This window comes from Amborella trichopoda, chromosome 9 (assembly GCF_054954075.1).
Source record: "Amborella trichopoda isolate Santa Cruz 75 chromosome 9, AtrichopodaSantaCruz75HAP2 v2.0, whole genome shotgun sequence".
Lineage (NCBI taxonomy): Eukaryota > Viridiplantae > Streptophyta > Magnoliopsida > Amborellales > Amborellaceae > Amborella > Amborella trichopoda.
This window is the reverse complement of record NC_142344.1, coordinates 3,292,812-3,314,962: the sequence shown is the minus strand read 5'-3', so window position 1 is coordinate 3,314,962 and position 22,151 is coordinate 3,292,812. Positions and strand designations below refer to the sequence as shown.

General features: G+C 35.3%; 1 protein-coding gene across 2 annotated transcripts; it reads right to left on the bottom strand.

Annotated features, from left to right (window-relative positions):
* Nucleotides 1–7,815: 7,815 nt before the first annotated feature.
* LOC18437712 (auxin response factor 6) lies at nt 7,816–21,588 on the bottom strand. 2 transcript variants are annotated; one of them, XM_020669239.2, is made up of 15 exons: nt 21,439–21,588; nt 20,907–21,030; nt 20,032–20,144; nt 19,681–19,779; nt 19,546–19,602; nt 19,271–19,426; nt 18,797–18,881; nt 17,772–17,862; nt 17,519–17,683; nt 17,307–17,429; nt 16,992–17,067; nt 12,228–12,375; nt 9,183–10,162; nt 8,811–9,001; nt 7,860–8,304 (listed from the first exon to the last, which is right to left on the bottom strand). In XM_020669239.2, the coding sequence occupies exons 2-15, from the start codon at nt 20,947–20,949 to the stop codon at nt 8,115–8,117; spliced, it is 2,517 nt and encodes an 838-aa protein (XP_020524898.1). In that variant the 5' UTR covers nt 20,950–21,030; nt 21,439–21,588; the 3' UTR covers nt 7,860–8,114. The 2 variants fall into 2 exon arrangements, with proteins under 2 accessions (NP_001292756.1, XP_020524898.1); NM_001305827.1 differs by lacking the exon at nt 21,439–21,588 and having other exon boundaries at nt 7,816–8,304; nt 20,907–21,026.
* Between the last annotated feature and the right edge of the window lie 563 nt (nt 21,589–22,151).

Below are 22,151 nucleotides of genomic sequence, written 5' to 3'. Positions count from 1 at the left end.
AAAAGATGGGACGAAGTTTCTATAAGGCCTAGGCTTTATGAAAACAAAATAAAGCTTCACCTCAAATCTTTATTTGGAAGGCACTTTCGACAACAAAAATCTCCATGATGGATCTAAAATTAATTTCCAACAGCGATAATAAATTTTGAAACTCAAAAAATAATACAGATTTTACCGATCTATGAACACTTATCTTTAGGGCGAAACAGATGATCTAAATAATTGATTGCAATGACACTATTTTTAGAGCTTGATATCCTATGTTTTTGCACAATCATAATATTCAAGCTGAGATTATCCATATAAAGGTTTCTCAATGCCTTTTGAGAAAAATAAAACTTTCTCAACGCTTGAATTATAATTTTTTATGACTTATGAAATGAGGCTTTACTTATTTTGATAGGGCCACAACCCTACCAAACCATTTTCTGAATAAAGTTTCTATAGGGCCTAGGCTTTATGGAAACAAAATAAAGCCTACCTCAAATCCTCATCCGGATAGCACTTTTGGCATCGGAAATATTTATAATGGCTCTAAAATTAATTTCTAACATCAACAATAAATATTGAAACTCAATAAATGGTACAGATCTTGCAGATATATAAACACTTTTTTTTAGGGCGAAATGAATGGTCAAGATGGTTTGTTGCAATATATACTATTTATATAATTTGAAATCCTATTTTTTTTTGCACAACCATAATGTTCAAGGTGAGATGATCGATTTAGAAGTTTTTTAACACTTGAATTGCAATTTTTGATGAGTTATGAGGTGAGGCTTTACTTATTGGATGCGGGTAAGCCCGCACATGTACAAATGCAGGATTGACAATAAATATATTTTTTAAATATAATTTGATTCTACTTTTTAGATAATATATAATCTTTAACATGGAGATCATGAATATGAAAAAATAAATAAAAAATTTAAAACCCTAAATAATTATTATATTAAAAAAACATTTAGACCGCTAGTTACAATGGGTTTTAGATAGATCACCTCTTTGCATCCATCTTTAAGATGGATGCTTTATACCTCTGGATCGCATATTGTACAAATGCGGTCCAACCCACATGAAACAATTATTATTACTTATTTTAATAGAGTTGTAGCCCTACGAAAAGCATTTTCCAAAGATTTTGTTGAGTTAAAAAGTATAATGGTAGTGCATGGTATTATGATGCACCACATTTGCTGGGGATTAGATTCCTAAAACAATGGCACCCTGAATTTCATTGGGGCGGTGTTTTATAACCCGACGATTTCCGATCCAGACTGCTGATGTGGATGTGAATCGGTCGGGATCAAACTATTTTTGGGATAGCTCGGTTTCTCCCTAAAAACCCCTTTGTATATATATTTTTTTATTTAATTTTTTTTTGGTCCCCTCTAAATTCACACCCAATAATCTTTTATTTTAGCTTTTATTTCATTTTTTTATTTTTAAATATTCACGGATCACCGATTCCTACCGATCCAGATCTGCTTGGATCCCTGATCCAATGCTCCGGCATGGATTTGTGGTTGAACGATCCGCCCCACTAATCTGAATTTTGAAACACTGATTGGGCTTTTAAACAGGTCAAATGGCTATCCCCCAATACAATTCCAAGGTTGGACCCAAACGTAATCAGGGCTAGGTCCGTCAGACCTAGATCGAGGTCAAAAATATGAAATTTGTTTAAAATATATATTGTGTATTTTTTAATTGGAAATGCATGATTATGTATAGAAAACATTGGGTCCACAAGTTAGACTTGACCCACCGGCTATGGAAGTTGGACCCGAATGAAAGCCCTACACCCATCCAGATGCGTTTCCAAGAGATTGGGTTGATGGTGGTTTCTCCAAGCCAACAAGTCGTTTTCCAAAAAACAAAAAAAACCAAACACACAAAAAGAGGGAGAGAGGAGGTTTATGTACAAGGCCACCGTCCCGGGAAATGGAGGGTGAACCTCAAAAATCCATAACAAACTGTTATTTCAACATTGAAAATCTCAAAATTGATCACCTCAATCCCGTCTTAAATTACTGCATCTTGTCACATATTATTTAAATTGTCAATTTTCAAATGTTTATGAATCCACCAATCACGATATTGTCTTTTATCTATTTTGGTAAATCAGCGAGGTAGAAGGCCCCCACCCTTTTTTCATTAAAATAGAAGAAAAAAATATAGCTCACTATAATAAAACATTTGTGCAACATCATAAAGTAAAAGAAGGGAAAGAAAATTAGGAGGCCTAGAGCATCAAATAGTTGTATCTGAAAACCTTGAAACCTCCATAGCAAATACATCAACCACCATATTAGCCTCATGGTAGATAGGACAAATCAACCATAAACGATTTGCGAGAGAATATTCATCCACATATCTTGAGGTCCTGGTGATGATGTTAGAACAAGGAGAGGTTTCCTTTAACAAACATTGTGCAATTAGTCTCGACTGCTATCAATATCTATCATACATAACCTGTGCATTGCGTACTTTTCTATGGAGTGGTTGTATTTATCTTTTCTTTGATGAAGAAATGATGCATTTATCCAATATCTCCTGCTCTTTCACTCTTACATGGCATGTGTACTGTAGAATTTCTCATGACAAAAGATAAATATATCATCTCTCTCTAATGAACCTCAGTTGTTGATAATAGCAATGTTATATTTAACTTGATTCCTAGGACTTGAAACTTTTCCTGGTTTATATCTTGATTAAATAAGAAGGCCTAGGGCCCTTTGAAATCCAATAAAATTCACCAAAGGATAGCAAATGAATTTCGTGGTTTATATCTTGCTTAAATATGAAGGGCTAGGGCCCATTGAAATCCAATAAAATTCACCAAAAGGGTAGAAAATGAATACAAAAGCCTTGAAATCTATTAATCTCCGCTTTTCTGTTTCCTATAATAAGGTCACAATTATGGAAAACTCATCAAAAATTCAACTAACATTGCACCTCAAAAACCATGAGTGTCTTGATTAACTTCCCACCCTTGGGAATCTTGCTGATAATGACATACAGGTTTTTTCTTTTCTTTTTTTTTTTTCTTTTTTTAATGTCACAGAGCAAAGGATTAGTTCAAGAAAATTTTAGGAATTTACATAAACGCCCACATAAGATGCTGTCACTGATTTTGTCATCACACCAAATGCTTTATTACCAGCAAATGTACCCCAGGTAAATTTTTCATATTATTTTGGATAAAAATGACCCTCACAGTCAAATATGTGTTACAACTTCAGTTTTTTTCATTTTATGAACTGAGGTCGACTCGGCAATTGGAGTGTCAAACTGACCTTGGGGAACAACAAAAATACAAAAACATAAAATGAAAAAAAAAAGGCTCTAAACTAATTTTCACACTAAGGGGCATTTTCTCGTAAACTAGCCTAAAAATTCACACAATGGAGAGGAAAACAGCAACATAGAACAGAGTGTAATAACAAACTAATAATGCTTGTACCATTTATATCTGGGGTTGTATGTTACGAAACCATTTATTTTTCGAATAAAGAGGTTGTAATCACTTCCATCCATCGATGTAGCTTGGGTGCGTCACAAACTTCAGAAAATCTTCCCTTGGACTCTGAGCCAAGTTAGTGGCGCAACTCTAGCCACCCAATTTTAGATCTAATGGCAAAAAGTTAGTCATCTCCTAGCACCAAAAATAAAGGAAAAAGCTTATATAAAGTCAAGGCTCTAAACAATCAAATTAAAGCCCACGTCAAATACTTAACTAGAAGAGGTTGTTTTGAAGCTCAAATATCTTCAAATTGATCTCGACATCAAGATGCACGGACATGAGAAAAAATGGATCTCAAGCTTGAGAAATAGTGCATCTTGAGAATGGGGTTGGGGTCGTGGTGGTAGCATCACTTGTGCTCCAGCTAAGATCTAGGCTTCCATTCATACCAAACGTATTAAAAAACCATTAACGATTTCAAAAAACGGGTAGGGACTCGTCATCCCCACTGAAGTACCCAATTTTTTTTTTTTTCAGGTTTTTTGAGTTTTCAAAGATCTGCTCACAATATAAAGTGTTTTTTAAGCTTACATAGTATAATTAAACATGAAAATATATTTTACGGCTATTACAAACATTTCCAGTATTGAAACCACATTTCTCAATACCATTTGAAGATGCGCTTTACATTGATTGTTTAGAGCATCAACTCTATACAAACCGCACCCAAAATAAATGGTTTTATTGTACATTTTTCCACTTTATCATCATCATCATCAAAGCCTTTTCCCAACAAATTGGGGTCGACTATACGAATCTCAATCCGCTATTTTGCTCCATTAAGTACCATATCTCCAGTGAGGCCATAAGACCCCATATCTTTACTCACTACATCCAACTAAATCCTTTTAGGCCTACCCATTGCCCTTTTTAAACATTTCAATTGAACTAACTCGCACCTCCAAAAATGTGTTGTATAAGGTTTGCGCCACACATGGCCAACCCACCTAAGTCTACTCTTGCTCATCTTAACTCATATCGGTCCCATACCTAACTTCTTTTAGAATATGTTAACTCCAAAGTATGTTCCTTCTTGTTTTGCCACTATTCCGCTTTATTTCCCTACATCACAAGAGATGAAAAAATATCTTTAAAGTCTTTAAACAATCAACCAGTATCGCACCATTAAAATCCCCTGGAAATAACAAATTGAAACTTCCAAGGGAGCGATATTATTGTTGATCAAAGAGAACAAGACAAAAGGACACACATGAATTGCAGATGTTAGTTTACAATCAATCAGTTTGAAAAGTTTAATTGCATATAGGTAATTTCCCATGAAAAACCAGAAATTACTTGGACTATGCTCTCATCAATGATATAGATCATTGGATGAGCACAAAACAACAAATAATTCAAAGTCATGCTAATTTTAATCAACGCCGAGGAGTCTAATTCCGGTTTAACTCCGAAGACTATTTCTTTATTTAGTGTTGGGGGCAATGGTTTAAAAAACGGATCGGTGATCCGGGATCGGGCTTCCAAAAAACCGATCCGGATCGACGAATCGACGATCCGGATCAGGAATCGGGTGAATCGGTCAGAATAAAGTTTAAAAAAAATTCGAAAAAATTATTAAAATTCATTATAAATATTGTTTTTTAAGAATTTAATAAAAAATGAGGGTACTCCATTAAGAATTTTCATGTTTTTGAATGAATATGCGAATCTTGATATGTTCTTTCCCTGCATGAACCGCCATTCAGCATTTAATTTACAGTATTTCGTGCTCATCCCTACACTGTTGCTGTTGGGACTCGATATGTGAATAATATGGCTGGGATAGGGTGGCCTCAGAATCATCATCTCTCTCGTTTTCTCTTTGAATAATATGGATTAAAAAAAAAAATAACAAATTTTCAAAAAAATCGATCATGGATTAAAAAAAAAATCACAAATTTTCAAAAAATTCTATCATGGATTACAAAAAAAAATTCGATCATGGATTAAAAAAAAAAAATCACAAATTTTCAAAAAATTCAATCATGGATTACATAAAATTCGATCATGGATTACATAAAATTCGATCATGGATTACAAAAAAAAACAAAAAATTCAATCGTGGATTACAAAAAAAGAAAAAAACAATTCGATCATGGATTACAAAAAATTAAATCATGGATTACAAAAAACTCTATCATGGGTTACAAAAAAAGCAAAAAACAAAAAATTCAATCATGGATTACAAAAAAAAAAAAAAACATTTCGATCATGGATTACAAAAAAAAAACAAACATTTCGATCATGTATTACAAAACATTCGATCATGGATTACAAAAAATTCTATCATGAGTTACAAAAAAAAAAAAAAAAACAAAAAAAGCGATCATGGATTACAAGAAAAGAAAACAAACATTTCGATGATGGATTACAAAAAATTCTATTATGGGTTACAAAAAACCAAAAAATTCGATCATGGATTACAAAAAAACAAAAACAATTCGATCATGGATTACAAAAAACTCGATCAAGTATTACAAAAAAATCTATCATGGAATACAAAAAAAAAAAAAAAAAAAAAAAAAAAAAAAAAAAAAAAAAAAAAAAAAAAAAAAAAAAAAAAAAAAAAAAAAAGACCGTACGGACTTCCCGATTCACTGTTTGGACTCGCCGATTCCGTACAGTAAATCGGCGAGTCACTGTACGTAATCGTTCGGTTCTCTCTAGAACCGTACGATTTCCGATTTTTCAACCGATCCGATCCCTTTTCGCGAATTCCGAGTCGACGTTTTTTAAAACGCTGGTTGGAGGGATGCCGGAGCAGAGGCAGAGGCAGACAAAATCCAAGGGATTTATAACCCAAAATCTCCCTCGTCACAAAGTCCAGAAACTACGACAATCCCGGGGTTTTAGAGCTTAGAATCTCCTCTCTCACAAAATCCCAAGAAAACGGAAATAACAGGTTTTTTAGCATGCAATCGACAACCTCCCAAACTTGTCCACTGAAGCAATTTTATAGCTGAAAAGAGACTATTGAGTTTAGGACGCGATACAAGGAATAGGTGGTCAAGGTGGGCGGTGCATAACATCTTGAATTGAATTTTATTACAAGAAAGGGCATAAAGGTTCTATCCTAACCCTGCCATCCATCTATCCAATTTTGATCAAAAGAGCCACTCACCGTTTGATCTTAAATTCGACATCTCAAAGTATTTTATTTTTAGTTTTTTTTTATATTGTATGAATAAGAAATTTAATACGTGTTATCTATTCATTGGAACGCACCTATGAAAAATATTTAAAATAATTTTTCAATAAAATATAACGACCAAAATACACTTGAAACTTTCAAAGATATTTTGATCATTTTATTTATGTAAAATATTTTTTTATAATTTTCGCTAGTCCGAGTTTAATAGAAGAATTGACATGCAAGATTTGATACCTAATAGTTTATAGAAAAAAAATTAAAAATAAAATTGTAAAGACAAGATGATTGGGGCAATCTTAACCCTCCATTTAGAATGGAGAGTTGGATAAAGGGAAGTATGAGTTTTATGGTGTAGGGGAAACATAAAAAGCTTGCCCTTTTATTCCACCCTCCGCACAGATCTACCCAAAAGAGACAAAGAGAATCACTTCAACAAATATTAGAATGTTTACTACGTAACTTTCAGTAAGCTTACCTTCAAAAGATAAAAATTAAAATAAACTTTTTACGGCTGTAAAAGGACATTCCATTAAAAAAATAAAAAAGGATTTGCAAAGTCATCGTATAACCTACAAAGGATCGCAGATGACTGTTTGACTTCCAACCCAGATTGCAATTCGGAGTAAATGGGAATTTAAATCCACATAAGTGATAAAACCTTCCAATATGTGCTCTGAAAGCAAATTGTCCCCATTTAATTTCCTTGAATACACATTGTGATAAACATAAGTATTAGTCAAAATTAATTATCTTTGTTTCAAAAAATGAAGGTTTGGAGTGCGTTATTGACAAGGCTTAAAGTCCATAAAAGGATTTTCTTGAACTTTGTAATACAACCTAGGTGAGAGTGAATTTCAAATCCAAGGGCTTGCGGTGATTGTGACCTTTGCTGTAACAAAAGCAAATAGCCGGTACTATATAACTGGTTTTTGTTAGGACCTCAGATCAAAAGAGAATTATTTACTTTGACAATGATCCAGTGATGTTAACATTATATAACAATTAAGCGTAAACAACCATTTCAAATGCGGTGCAGCATATACAAGGCGGCAATCAGCTGCAGCCATCATAGTAGCCATTATAATGGTAAAAACCAGCGTTACTTAAAACCGTATTTTCACTGGACAGTAGTTGCACATTAAAGAAACCGGAAGAAAGGTGAAATTTTTCTCATAGGCTATATCGTTCATAAAAGGAGATCACTTATCATGAGAAAACAGTACAAAGGACTGACATACAGTTAACTACGAGCCACACAATAATCAGTCTACATGCATATATATACACATAAACAACATGACCATTTTCAACCACCATCTAGTGCCCACCACCATAACATCCTACAACAAATCTTGGACCATTTAAGATTTCTGCAGCCCAGATGGTTGCCGAGATTGAAATAATAATACCAAAAGTAAAATAAGTACCTCAGGTTCTTCAATAGTCAAGGGTACCAACAGAAGTAACACCAGTGCTTGGGTTCAAGGACTCATGGTCATGCGAGGTTGTATAATCCCTGTGGTTGCCATTGCTCTGTCTATGTAACTGGTCAACGCCATTGGTACCCATCATTTGTATATCATGGGGCGAAAGTATTTTGATATACCAAACATTATTTACAAACGCCCTGCGTCAAAACCAAAAACAATACAAACAGCACTCATGGTTAGAAAAGTGACAAAATCATCACTAAGGCCTCTCAATATATTTTTTGCACACAAAAATAATGAGTGCTGCTCCTAAGAAAGCTTCTCTGTCTCTCTTAAACAGAAATGCAAATTTGCAGTGGTGTATGGTATGCCAGCCAAAGATCCTAACATAGACACTGGAGACAATTGCTTCGGAATGGAATAGATAGTGGTAATCATGGTTAATATTCACCATCCAATATCTGGAATAGATAGCGGATGGCCCCTGGTGAACCATATATCATACAACAGGGGTTTGGAATACCAACCCATTCCCAAAACTCCTTGGTCTATAGAGCAAGGAACACAACCGATGTACAGTAGCAAGTCATCATGAGTGTATGGAACTAATTCTGGTGTTTTCTTTTATATTTTCTTCCTTTTTTTGTTTTTGGGGGGGGGGGGGGGGGGGGAGGGAGAGAGAGAGAGGGGAAGAGAGGCATACTCCCAAGGACCGTCGCCGAGGAGAAGCGCATCGTTCTCCCGGTCGACGAATACAAGCTGCCAGCCTGATCTCAGAGGGTCATCCAACTGCCCCTCAAGCCCGAACATGTCAGCCACCTTTCCTCGCAACTCCTCGTAGCTGCTGAACTGGCTGATGTCCAGAGTTCTCCCTACACACCCAGTCTTGTAGATCTACACACAAAACAAATTCAACTTCACAATACTCGACAAAAAATTCTACCACATAATAAAAATAATCAAGAAGCATATATATTATAGAAAACAAGCTTTTTACCTTTTATAAGAACAAATATCCTAAAAATAAAAAACCAGATTACTAAGAATAAATAATGAGAATCCAACCCAGCTTTACCTTTACTAAGATTGGGTTATGTGGTTTTCTCTGCTCCATATTATGCAGCAACCCCGAGTCATTGGGGCAGCCAAAAGCCCCGATAGAGGCAGCCTGAAAACCTTGAGCAGAGAACTGCAACAGTCCTGAGTCTGCACTGCCTTCCATAGTCCTGAGCCTTAGGGTTGAATCAGAGTTGGGAAGAATGAGAGAAGATGAATCTATGTTAACACCAAAAAGAAGAGGACCCTGGGTGTCTGAAGTCCCATTTTCATGCTCCACCATGGACTGGGGAGTATGAGTATGAAAACTTACTTGTTGAGGATGGATCATGCCCTGACTGGTCTTTTCCATATTCAAAAGGGTGGCATTTTCATCCGAATAAAAAGGACCCATGACACTTCGTAAGCTAGAGAGAGAAGGATTGGAATCTGCTGTTTGAAAGCTAGAGAGGGAGGGGTTTGAATCTGCAAAAGCTGATGGGCGGCCATGGGTGGTTGGTTGAGAGAGAGAACAGGAGTTTGAAATCGCAAGTTGGGACAAAGCAGTGGTCGCATTTGGAACATGGAACTGCTCATGATGGATTGGATTACCAAATGAGTGGTTTAGCTGGGATTGAAGAAGATGGGTCTGGTTCATATTTTCATTTACAGTTGGGTTCTGGTGTGTGACACTTTTTTGAGAGTTAGATTGCTGAAGAAATTGCCTTTGTAGCAATGGGTTTGAGAAGCACTGATACTGGGGTTGTGCATTGAATTGTTGTTGGAACTGAAGAAAGGGAGCTTTGACAAGATCACCACTTCTTATTTCTTGCAAGGCTGAGGCAGCCAATGCTTGGTAGAAATTGGATTCCATTCCTTGAAGAGATAGGTCAGGCCTTGGTTGCATCCAAGGGTTCCCTATGCCGAGATTTTGGCAGCTTGGGGACTGGAGGGCAGGGATTCTTTCTCCATTATCCCCTCTCAGCCACATGACGGGATTACCTTCATCATCTTTATCATCTGCAAGGCAAGCAAAGAGAAAATTCAAACAGTTGAGCTCCTTCAGAAAATGGAAATTCAGTTTGATTGCACCAGTTAAACAGAACCAGAGAAATAAAATCAGATGAAAAATAACCGTGCGGAATTCCTGTGTCAATTTAAAACAGAACAGAGTAGGTTACCAGTTAATCATTCCTTTGATTTTTGGACAGGCCAAAAGTATCCCAAGGCTTTTTTGTCTCTTTATAATGTTTGCTTTCTTAGTAACACTTTTCAAGTTAGAAAGTAAAGAAACGTTGAGACACCAGGGGATATTAGACTTTCCACCTTGGGATATCAAGTAGCATTAGTTTTCTTTGGCAGTATGGAGAAACAAGAAACAATAGATCCCTAGCAGAAACACTGAGGCCAAAACAGAAAATAAGCTATGTCCTCACATTCAATTAGAAAATATGGATTTGAGCCATTATTCACTGCATAAGTATGGGTATAACTTCCCCAAACATGACAAACGAGAAAAATCTACCATGAAAAGGATCAACTCCAATCCCGTATTTCAAGATCGAGTCAAGCAAACAAAACAAACAAATTAACAAAGCTGTCAGTGACCCTCCACCATTGGAGTAAGTGTGCACCTCAAGTCCTAATATATTATAACAGAATTACAGATTGCATGCGAACTCTCTAAAGGGATGTCAACATCTCCACAGTGATTATGTTAGATCAATTCGCAAATATGTTAGATCAATTCGCAAATTTCAAGCGAAACCTAGTCAATAAAGCAAATGTTTGTGAAATCCACCGACTCAACTAGGACTCAGCCAAGTTACTCGTCTCCCTAGGACGGACTCGGGCGAGAGGTTACCTGTACAGTACTCGGGTGTACAAACGCACCCAGGGTACATAGTAGAACTTGGGAGGAGTTGAAAAGACTTGCCTAAGTTCTACAGTACTAGAGCAAGTCGTTACAGTACTTGCCCAGGCAGGAACACACCGCCCATCCCCCCAGGGGGTGCGTTTCATTTGTGATAAACTTATCAAAATGCACCTAAGTGATGAACTATTTAACATTTTACCATTATTTTGATTTAATTTCAAATAATCCATCAATATAAACATGATCATGAGTTGGAATAGTTGAAAATGGGTAAAATGCTAAATAGTTAATCAGTTAGGTGCATTTCAATAAATTTCCCTTCATATTCTTTTTCTTTTAACTCATTAGAGCCCGTGTTTCAATCCAAATTTTCAACCCAAGCTAGATTTCACTAGATCTACTCATTAGAAGCCCTGAATTCAGGAAAAAATCCAATAGGTTTTACAGATTGTGTAGATCAAAGAATTGGAAAAGTTTTTGGCTGATTTGTGAATTTTATTTTCATTGAAATAAATGGTCGATCTTTGAAGAAAATCAAACCTCAAGCCTAACTTTGCTCTCTTGATTCAACCGTAGGCTATTTATTCCACTGAAAGAAACAAAGGAAAACTATAGTTCTGCATTTTGGATTTACAATTTATCCAAAAATTTTAAAGGCTTGAAACTCCTAAATTGGAAATCAGAACCCAAAATTGGTTTGATTCGGGCTGCATGAGGAAGCGCTTTGACAAGGATTTGAAGCTTTTGATTCACACGGCACAAAGATAGTAAACTCAGCCTCAATGTATCAGCTAAATTTCATTTTTATCTAAATAACATAAAATTGGTTTTCTAATTTAATTATAACATTTTATATAAACAATTTTTATATAGTATTATTTTTTGGAATTTTATATTTTCTGATTTTATGGAATTTACCACAACTTTTTGTAATTTTGTTTTGATCATTATTGGCATTTTTTGGGCTAGCACAGGACTTGGGCGAGTCCAGTCAGACTAGCAAGGCAAGAGTCCAGCAACCAAGCAGAGTACTTGAACAATTATGGAAACAGTACCATCAAGATGGAAAAACTCCGTTTCACCTCTCAAATATTTTTCAAATGAAAAGGACAATAGAGATAAAAGATAAAGTCATTATGATAGGGTGAAGATCAAAATTGGAAACACCTTATGGAAATGAGAGCAACTTTACTAAAGGAAAACACGTACCATAAAGTGATGGTAACCCAGGCTGCCAAGGACGTTTTAGCCTGAGAGCAAATGGTGATGGGTACATAGGAAATGTTGTCAAAGGTTCAATGTCCCATAGTGATACTCTCGGTTGCCTTTCACCGGCAGTAGACTCATCCCAACCAACCTGTAATTTAGAAACGGTATACCAAATTGTGAGATACGCAGAATGAAGAACTAGCATGCATGGGTGGTAATCACGATTGTGCCTTTGTGCTACCAAATTTACAAAACAATTTTGGAAGGAAAAGTGCTACTACTAAAATTGTTACAGAAATGCAGAGAGTGAAACACGAGACAACCATTGGGAAAGGACTATATATACATACACATATATGTTGGGAAAAGTCTTTGATGATTATGATGATGATGATATACATATATATCCTTATCATCATAATCATTCTAACAAAGCAAGTCCCAGGCAGTCAAAAAAGAATTAAAAAAAAAACAAAAAAACCCACTAAAATATCAAAAGTATATATAAAGAATGATTAAACAAAGCACAACCAATTGAAGTTGAAAATTAATCAAAAAATGAATTCTAAAGAATCAATTTGTGCCCAAGGGTATTTTTAAAATTTTCTAAAAAATATGAAAAATTGTAAAAATAAATATTAATGGAAAAAACAATTTACAGCTTTTGCTATAATGATGAAAAACATTAAAAATACATTACAAACAAAATCCCTTATTTTTTGAGATTTTATCCCTTATTTTTTGAGATTTTATATGATTTTTTAAAATTTCTTGTTTTCAATACCCGGCCGGTCACCAAAACCGGCCGAAATCAGAACCAGCCGGTTCTGATCTAATTGGGCAGCTCCCGATTAGAACGGGTGATTTTTCCAAAAATGCTCCAAACCATCCACTTTGACATCTAATGGCTAGTAGCAATTATGACTTCCTTGTAACAAGGACAAATGGTCTCATAGTATACAATCCTTATATATATATATATATATAGGGAAGAGACCAATTACCTTTGGTACAAAATGAGACATTAATCTTGAACATTGGATATGAAATTGGGTGGCTGTAATTATTCCATTGACCAAGCTCAAACTTCACAAGAAATTTTCTCGAACTTTGTGACACATCCAAGCTATCAAACTTAGTGATACGTATTTTGCACCACTCGATGAAGATCTCACAACTGGGATTCCACCTATATTACTATTCATTAAAGCTGCCAAGTGTTCGGAAGGTTTACTCATATATATATATATATATGAGTAATGATACTATGAGACCCTCCCACACCCATGTGAGTAGGACCCCAAAGGATCACCCCATTAAATTTTAACATAGATCTCTAGAAAACCCATTCACCCAAGTCCCACACCAATGTCATAATATTTCAAGAGATCTGCGTCAAAATTTAACGGTGATCCTTCGAAGTCCTACTCACATGGATGTGAGAGGGTCTCATAGTGTCATTTCCTTATATATATATATATATATATGGAAAATGATCTTGCGAGCTAGTGGGATCACAGGTAAAAATCATCCCAACAGCCCAGATTCAATCTGGGCCAATCTGAAGATCAAACATGCCCGATAGTGTTTGAATTTTAATTTTTTTTTCTACAAATCCAAATCACTTGAAATTTTAGGCGTGCGTTCATCAAAAATAAGCGAGTCTTCGAAAAATATCAAAAAAATATTTTATATGAAAAAATTGACCAAATTACCCCTATAAAGTTTCGAAGGTATTTTGGTCAATTTTGTTTTTGTGGATTATTTTTTTTATATTTTTATTAACTGCGGCTTGATGAGAAGAACACATACCTAAAATTTCAAGTCATTTGGATTTGTAGAAAAAAAATTAAAATTCAAACACTATCGAGCATTCATGATCGTCAAATCAGCCTAGATTCAATCTGAGCCGTTGGGCTCATTTTTACTTGTGAGCCCACTGGCTCACAGTGGGCATTTTCCTATATATATATATATATATATATATATATATATATATATATATATATATATATATATATATATATATATATATATATATATATATATATGGGTGTGGTTTGTCTAAGGTTGCAACCTTAAACAATCCAATTACAGCGCACCTCCAAATTTTATCATAACATGTAATTTTGGTGTACAAAATTATTAGGATTATCTCGAAATCGATTTTCATATCTTACTATAAAATTTTAAAATCTAAAAATGGTTAAAATCAAGTAGATCTATAAACATATGAAAGTCTTGAAAATGGACGGTCTAGATAATGTGCTGCAAGATGCACTATTTATGAGACAAAATCTTTTTTTTTTTTTCAAATTCATATATCTCGATATCGAGATGATCAATTTAGAGGGTTTTTCAACATTAAAATAATATTTTTCGATGGATTTTTGAGGTGCATCTGTAATTCTACATTTGAAGGTTGCAACCTTATATAAACTTTTTCCTATATATATATATATATAAAGAGAGAGAGAGAGAGAGAGTAATTATCCTATAGGACCTTCCCCCACCCATATGTGTAGGACCCCAAAGGATCACCATTAAAGTTGGCACGGATCTCCAAAACATTTATCACATGGGTGTGAGACTTGACTTTTCTATAAATCCGAACCAAATTTAATGGTGATCCTTTGGGGTCCTACATACATGGGCGAGGGAGTGTCCTATAGGATCATTTCTCATATATATGTATATATATATATATATGGGAAAAGATCCTGTCAGCCACGAGCTGATAGCTACAGTGTCAGCCAATGGCCCAGATTGAATCTGGGCCGATCTGACAATCATGACCTTATTTCGTGTTTGAATTTTCCTTTTTTTTCTACAAATCCAAATTACTTGAAATTTGGAGCGTCTATTCTTCAAAAATAGAAGAACCTAATAAAAATATAAAACAAATAATTCGTAAAATATAAATTAATCAAAATACCCCTGAATCATTTAGAAGGTATTTTGATCAATTTATATTTTGCGAATTATTTGTTTTATATTTTTATTAGGTGAGCCTTGATGAGAAGAATGAACGCCTAAAATTTCAAGTGATTTGGATTTGTAGAAAAAAAATTGAAAATTCAAATACAAAATGAGATTATAACTGTCAAATCAGCCCAAAGTGAATCTAGACCATTGGCTAACACTGTAGCAATCAGCCCGTCGGCTAACAGAATCCACTCTTATATATATATATATATATATATATATATATATATATAGGATTGTCTACAAAGAGATATTTATCTTTTGTATAGGGAGGTCACAATCATTCTAACTCATTGGATGCCAAAATGGATGGCTTGGGGTGAGTCACGAAGTCCGATAATTGTTTTTTCCTGAAACTTTGTCTATTCAATGACACTTTTTCTTTTTTGGAAATTGTTAACTCTATTCAATGACACTCTTACAACTACCCATTTTGAAATTTTAAGGGATAAAAATAAGGGAAAAATTTATATAGAGCCTGAGCTCTAAACAAACAAATTAGAGCCTACCTCAAAAATTTCACTAGAATAGATTGTATTGATCCAAATATCATCAAATTGATCATTTCGACATCAAGATGCATGGCCATGAGAAAAAAATGGATTTCAAGTTTTGGAAATAGTACATCTTGTACTGCATTTTTTTACTGTCAATTTTCGAAGACTTTCAAAGTTTTCACAGATCTGCTCTATATACACTATTTTTGAAATTTAAAATTGTATAATTAAAGATGAAAATATATTTGAAGGCTATTACAAAAATTTCTAGTATTAAAACCATATTTCCCAACACTATTTGAAGGTGGGTTCTAATTTGATTGTTTAGAGCCTTGGCTCTACACAAACCGCACCGTAAAAATAATTGTGACCTCCATGTAGAAAAGTTAAACGGTCTCTTTGTAGAAAATCCCTATATATATATTATATCCTAAGTATTAAAAGCCCACCCAAAAAGGTCACCGGTACCAAGGTCAGTTGGGCATTATCATTATCATCTGCGTTGATCTAGTTTGCATAGTCAGGTCCAAATTAACCAGGTTTCCAAATTCTGGATCTCCAACTAATGGATTGTGTGTACTGCATAATACTAGACACATCCCTATTTCATTATTTTTAGTGGCATCATGGAAGTACCTATCAGTAAGATGGGAGTACATATCCCAACTCTCCAAAGCAACCACACAATAGATTTCCATCCCACCATTGAATTATTATATGAAGCCCACTGAGATTGGTTGTCATGACATTAGAGACAACTTCATAGATAAGCATTTGCCCACCACATTTCTTTGGAGCAACTGGCAGATTCACTCAGCCCATTTAAATAGACAAAATTCATTAGAGAAAATGCTATCGAAATATGGGAGCTCCAGTTTTTAAATTTTTTATTCTTTCACATGGGTGGTGCGGGGTTGTTTAGTTGCTTTGGGTGTTCCATATATACTCCAACACCGAAGGTTGTTGATGTAGATACAATTATTGGCACATGACCAAGCTCTCTTATCCACCTAAACCTGTATGTAAGGGATCTAGTCTCATTTTCCAATTTAACTAAGAGTTACTTTCAATTTGTGCAGAAACAACTTGCAATTAATCCAAATGATGGATTTCATCACACAAACAAAGGGATGAATAGATTAAAGGCCACAAAATTCATCAATGTTAAAAAATGAAAACAACATAATTTGCACATACACAATTGTCAATCAGAAATGTAAGAACAAACAACATAATAAAAAGAACACTAGCAGTGCCGATTCATAAAAGATATTTTACATACCTTGACGGACCTCCAATGTGAATTTGACCAACGAACTGGGTCCAAATCACATTTGCCAGTTATAGTACCCATATACCTGAAATAAACAAGTTAAACATAGAAAGTCAGTCATTCGAACCTTTACCTTTAAAGGTCTTGGTCATTCAAACATTCAGAACACATGAATTCTAAGTGTAATTCAAGCATATTGCCCATATAAGCTAGATCTACTTTCTGCACAAGCAAACAGTTCACTTAAAAAACTACAAGCCTACCTAAGTGTAAGGAAATCTTTATCTGGCATGCCCATAGAAATGCAATCCATGAACCATTTACCTGCGAACACCAGACTCTTCTGTTTCAAACAGCATTCTAAAACGCATGCCAACTGATATACGAGTGTGATAAACAGCTTTGGCAAACTTTGCAAATGGTATAACAAACTCAGATGGGCTAGCTCTGCAAAATAACATATGCACTTTAGCCCAAAAGCAATATATTTGATGTTAATAAGGAAGCCCCCAGGAAGTATGCGAACTACCCATTACCTTGGGTTATAAAAAATTGTGAAACGGCTATTCGTAGCAGCAGCATGAGCAGCGGCAGCAAGTAGGCCTATGTGCATGCTATCACTCGATAACACAGACGAAGGCATTACAGTCTGTGGTCGAGTGGCACGTCGGATTCCCAAAAGAAGCTGATTCTTGTCGTTCCTAATAGGGGGCAAAATGGATGTTACTTGATAAAGTAAATCTCACTGCATATTAGGCAGCAATTACAAAACAAAACAATAGAACATACCATATAAAAATAACAGAATCACCCGCAACAAGCCTCTTAGCACTAACAAATACACTCCAACCAGTTGTAAGAAGATGCCTCTTTGGCTGGCCTGCATAGGACATGATAAAACCAGTATGAATCAAAATCAAGGAAGGGTTCTTAACTTCATTCACAAATTTATAATTAATTTGAATAGCCATCATTACTAATAACACAACCCTTTCAATCAGCTTAAGCAAAGTTCGTCTCAAATTACTACAAAGGTTTGCAGCTCACTAGCACTAAGGGCAAGCCATGATGTCAACATAATAGTTCACAACACTAGCCAGGACTAAATAAAAATTCCAAAGCAGAAAACAAATAAACTATTCAGCCCTCATGATGCTGATCTAATCATGTTGGAGTGGCAGACATAGCTTAATCAACAGACACATCTTGAAAGGAAACCACCAAGGTCTAAGGAAAGCATCATCAAAGCTATACTGTGGTATCATCATCGACCCACCTTAAGTCATGGATACAATAAGATTGCCAAAAGCTTTCAAGCCCATATCATGACAACAAGGCCACTTATGTATCAAATGCAAAGTTCATATGAAGATGTGACCAACACATTCCACATAATATAAATAACAGAAAGAGAAATTCTGTACAAGAAAAAATAATGGTTCAAGGTGACAATGATTGAGACAACGACATCCATAAAGCCCTCCAAAACATAATCCTCCAATACAGCACCAATTTCATGGGAAATGACAGATCTGCCCAGACAAAATTTCCTACATGACAATCAAGTATGATGGATTCTTGAGAAACTAGGCGTGACAGAAATATTCCCCACAGCCTTGAACTTGCCTTTTAATCCAAATTCCCCTACATTTCCAATATTAAAATGCCCAAACAAATGTCTTTCCTCAAACAAACAAAGATCTTTGAAAGAGAATCACTTTAATGAAATACTGATAAAAAATATTAACATTAGTATTGTGAATGATAGGAAACATAAACAAGTGCATCACAGCACTGAACCCATGACAACCAACCTCGGAATATGTGTCTGAATTTCCACTCAACATCATGAAGATCCCTTGCAATAAGCTCCTGGGCGGGTGGCTGCTGAGTGAAATCCTGAGTGCAGAAAATAAACCAAACATAAAATATACAAGCAACACAGAAAACACTTCCAACGGGTGGTTATAGTTCAATGATTCACACATATAAATATTTTTGTGACAACATGTTATAGTTCAATGAATCAATAACATATATTTTGGGCCAACATATCTTAGGGAAGCACATTTCCTGGGAGAAAACTTAGCCAGTAGAAATATCAGAGAAGGGAATTTGGTGTGGGATTCACTCCATGAGAAAATTTTCTTCAGTTTTGGGCTTATTTGCCACTTTTGGAATTTTTGTACCATTTATCCGTCAACTCTTAATAAAGCTTATTCATTTTTTGAAAAGAAAATAGATAAAATATTCCCATCAAGAAAAAATATGTTGCACAAGGAACATACCAAAGGAGGAAAAACTTTCTCAGCTGCGCGGCGAGGGACAGAGAAGCCTCCATGAGTGCTGGTGTCACTTGCAGTTAAAGTCTTGCAAAAATAATTTGTGGGTTGTTTACTTGGAAAACCAAGTACAGTGGGGACATATGCGTCCTTTTGCTCTTGCTACAAAGAAAGAGCGTATAATCAAAACTCAAGAAAAATATCCAGGAAACTTACCCATAGAAAAGAATAAGATATCCATGAAAATTAGTGAAGCAGCTCAATCAGTTTTATGAATTTGCCTGAGTTAGAGGTTGCAAGGTCATTTGAGCATAAACTTCATCCGTCTCCACATCTGCCTGAAATTCCAATGAGCTTTAGCCCTTCTAATTATTCATTTGCTAGAATGAAACTAACCAAAAAATGGCATAACTCACATGCATGGTAACATCATGAAGTTGGCAGATGAGTTGGGGAGGCAAGCTGGGGTAGTTAGGTATGTGAGCATCGATTTCCTTGTTTGTTGACGCCGCAACCTGACCACTCAAAAACCCCAATAAATGGTACATGCCCAAGAAACCAATATCACGTCAATGAATCCAAAACCAGAATCTCTTTGTTGGTATGAACCAGAAAACAGTTATGCCACCACAAATTAAGCGGCCTTCCCTTTAATTGGTTAAGAATGAAATTATGTGCTGATATTATTTATGAAAACATGGTTATAAGTCCCAAATTTGATTCCCAAGGCTGAAGTACCCAAAAACAACAATAATATGAATAATTACCTGCTCACTGTGACCCTGAGGAAGGTAGACAACCCTACTCCCAACCGCAGGTAAAGACACTAGAGGCCCGGCACATGCATGCCAAAGCTCTGAATTCAAACATCTCTTTTCTCCTGTCATATGATCCACCAAAGCATGATGAATTTAAACTGATCTTCGGCATTGGAACAGTATATGAAAAATATTGTTATTATTACTACTTAGTAGCAGCAGCAGCTGTAGGAGGAGGACGAGCAGTAGCTATTACAGCTGTTGTTATATTACCTATGCTAGTATTCGTTAGCAGTATTAGCATTACTTCCACGACTGGATGAGTTATTTCTACTGCTTCTGCAACTATATTGGGCTACCATTTATCAATGTTCACCTCTTAAGACCGCTGCGCAAGTCTAGACCACTTGCTGTTGGAGATTTTTTTTTTTTTTTAAACGTTGATACAGAATAGAATTACCATCTTAACATAGAGAATTAAAAAAGCCAGTTCAAAGGAAAAAATATATATCCCTGCTACTGATCATGAAATGAAGAGAATGATTCAACCCAAAATTCATTCAATCCTCAGTTTGTTCAGAGAAACTGAAGAAATTAATCCATAAAAAAAGCCTCGTTTTATTGTTTTAATAAGGCATTACATGAAAACAAATTCAATACCATAGAAATCCATTGGATATATAAGCATTATAAAGCAAAAAAATCACTTCCTGGCATATGGCAAAGCCAGGATAGTTCATGAAGCTAAACATTCAGAAACACTCATCGTAGGTAAAAGTATTTACTATATCAGACAAAGAGGAAAAACAGAGATTCATAAAAAGTAAGAAATAGTTCCCCAATTTGGCACCAAAAAATGCCATAAATGGAAATATTGAGCATACCTTCAAGCCCACGAGGATTCGAACCAGAGGATGAAAGCTTCATCTCAAACTCAGATCATCCAATGCTTCAAGAGAAAGTGCAACCCTCCCATTATATCCAGAAAATGAAAATAAAAGGAATTCCCTGCAAAAAGAAGGCTTCTAAACCATAAAAAACAAGGAGAAATCTCGAAAGCATTTTACCTCAAACATGACCCACCCTAGAAACCTCAAATTCACAGTGAAATTCATCGAAACATGAAAAAATGACTCCTCTGTACAAGCGCGAGCAATACAAAATGCAGCAATTTAAGAAATCCTAACCCTAGAAATCTCAAATGTTTCAGGGAACAACAGTAAAAAGGATTTCCACTAAGCCTACTCTGATTCAAAACGGAAAACAAGGCAAAATCGAAGACAAAATCCTCCAAGCAGTGAAACAAAACACTAAAAATCCCAAATGCAGTATAATAATTAACAATAACCAAAAATATCATAGGCAATACAAGAAACAAAAGCTCTGCAACACCATGAGAGCTTCCACGAAGTTTACCGTGAATTTCTCACTAGAAATCACAGTAAAGCTGAACTGAAACCCTAAAAATCTCATCCAGAAACCCTAGAAAATCTCCATCCCCGCTCTCCATTTACTGAGAAAAACCCCATAAAATTTTAATTCTTTTTAAAAAAAATGACTATTTTCTCTCTCTAGGATGCTCGTTTGGAGCTCTTATACCCCGAGCTTCAGAGCTGAGAGAGGGAACAGTAACTTAAGGTACGATACTCGATCTGAGCCGTCCATGGCTCGTGCGGTTTCATCTTTGCCGTTCATTTACTGAGACAGGACTGATGTGATGGGACATGTGCCCCCACTCCTTGTAATGGGTCGCTGTCGGAGTACGGACACCGGCGAATTAAATAAATTCGAAAATAACGCAAGCCTTTTTGAAAAATGACAAAAGGGAGAGAGATAATGGGGTCGGCACAAATGACCGGAACTGACCCATCTTTTTCGGAATTAACCACTTTGAGGAAAAATGCACCCTAAAAATAGAGGGCCTATTTTTAGTTAATAAAAATTCCTCAAAAGTCACCCAAAATAATTTATTGAAAAAAATTAGGACCCGATTTATATGCGGCAAAGCGCCTCTTTATAAATTTATTTTTGAAATGGATTTTAGGATTTAATTTTTAACGTTATGTAATCTCTAATAGGAGACATGACTATGAATAAATAAATAAGTTTTAAAAACTATAAAGAAATAA

What these genes read in the sequence shown, in the direction of transcription:
- LOC18437712 (XM_020669239.2), bottom strand. Translation starts at nt 20,949, where the DNA reads ATGAAGCTTTCATCCTCTGGTTCGAATCCTCGTGGGCTTGAAG. An exon ending in CTCAGGGTCACAGTGAGCAG is followed by an intron (nt 19,780 to 20,031) that starts GTAATTATTCAT and finishes TTGAGTGGTCAG; the next exon opens with GTTGCGGCGTCAACAAACAA. An exon ending in CTCGGCGACGGTCCTTGGGA is followed by an intron (nt 8,305 to 8,810) that starts GTATGCCTCTCT and finishes GTTTTGACGCAG; the next exon opens with GGCGTTTGTAAATAATGTTT.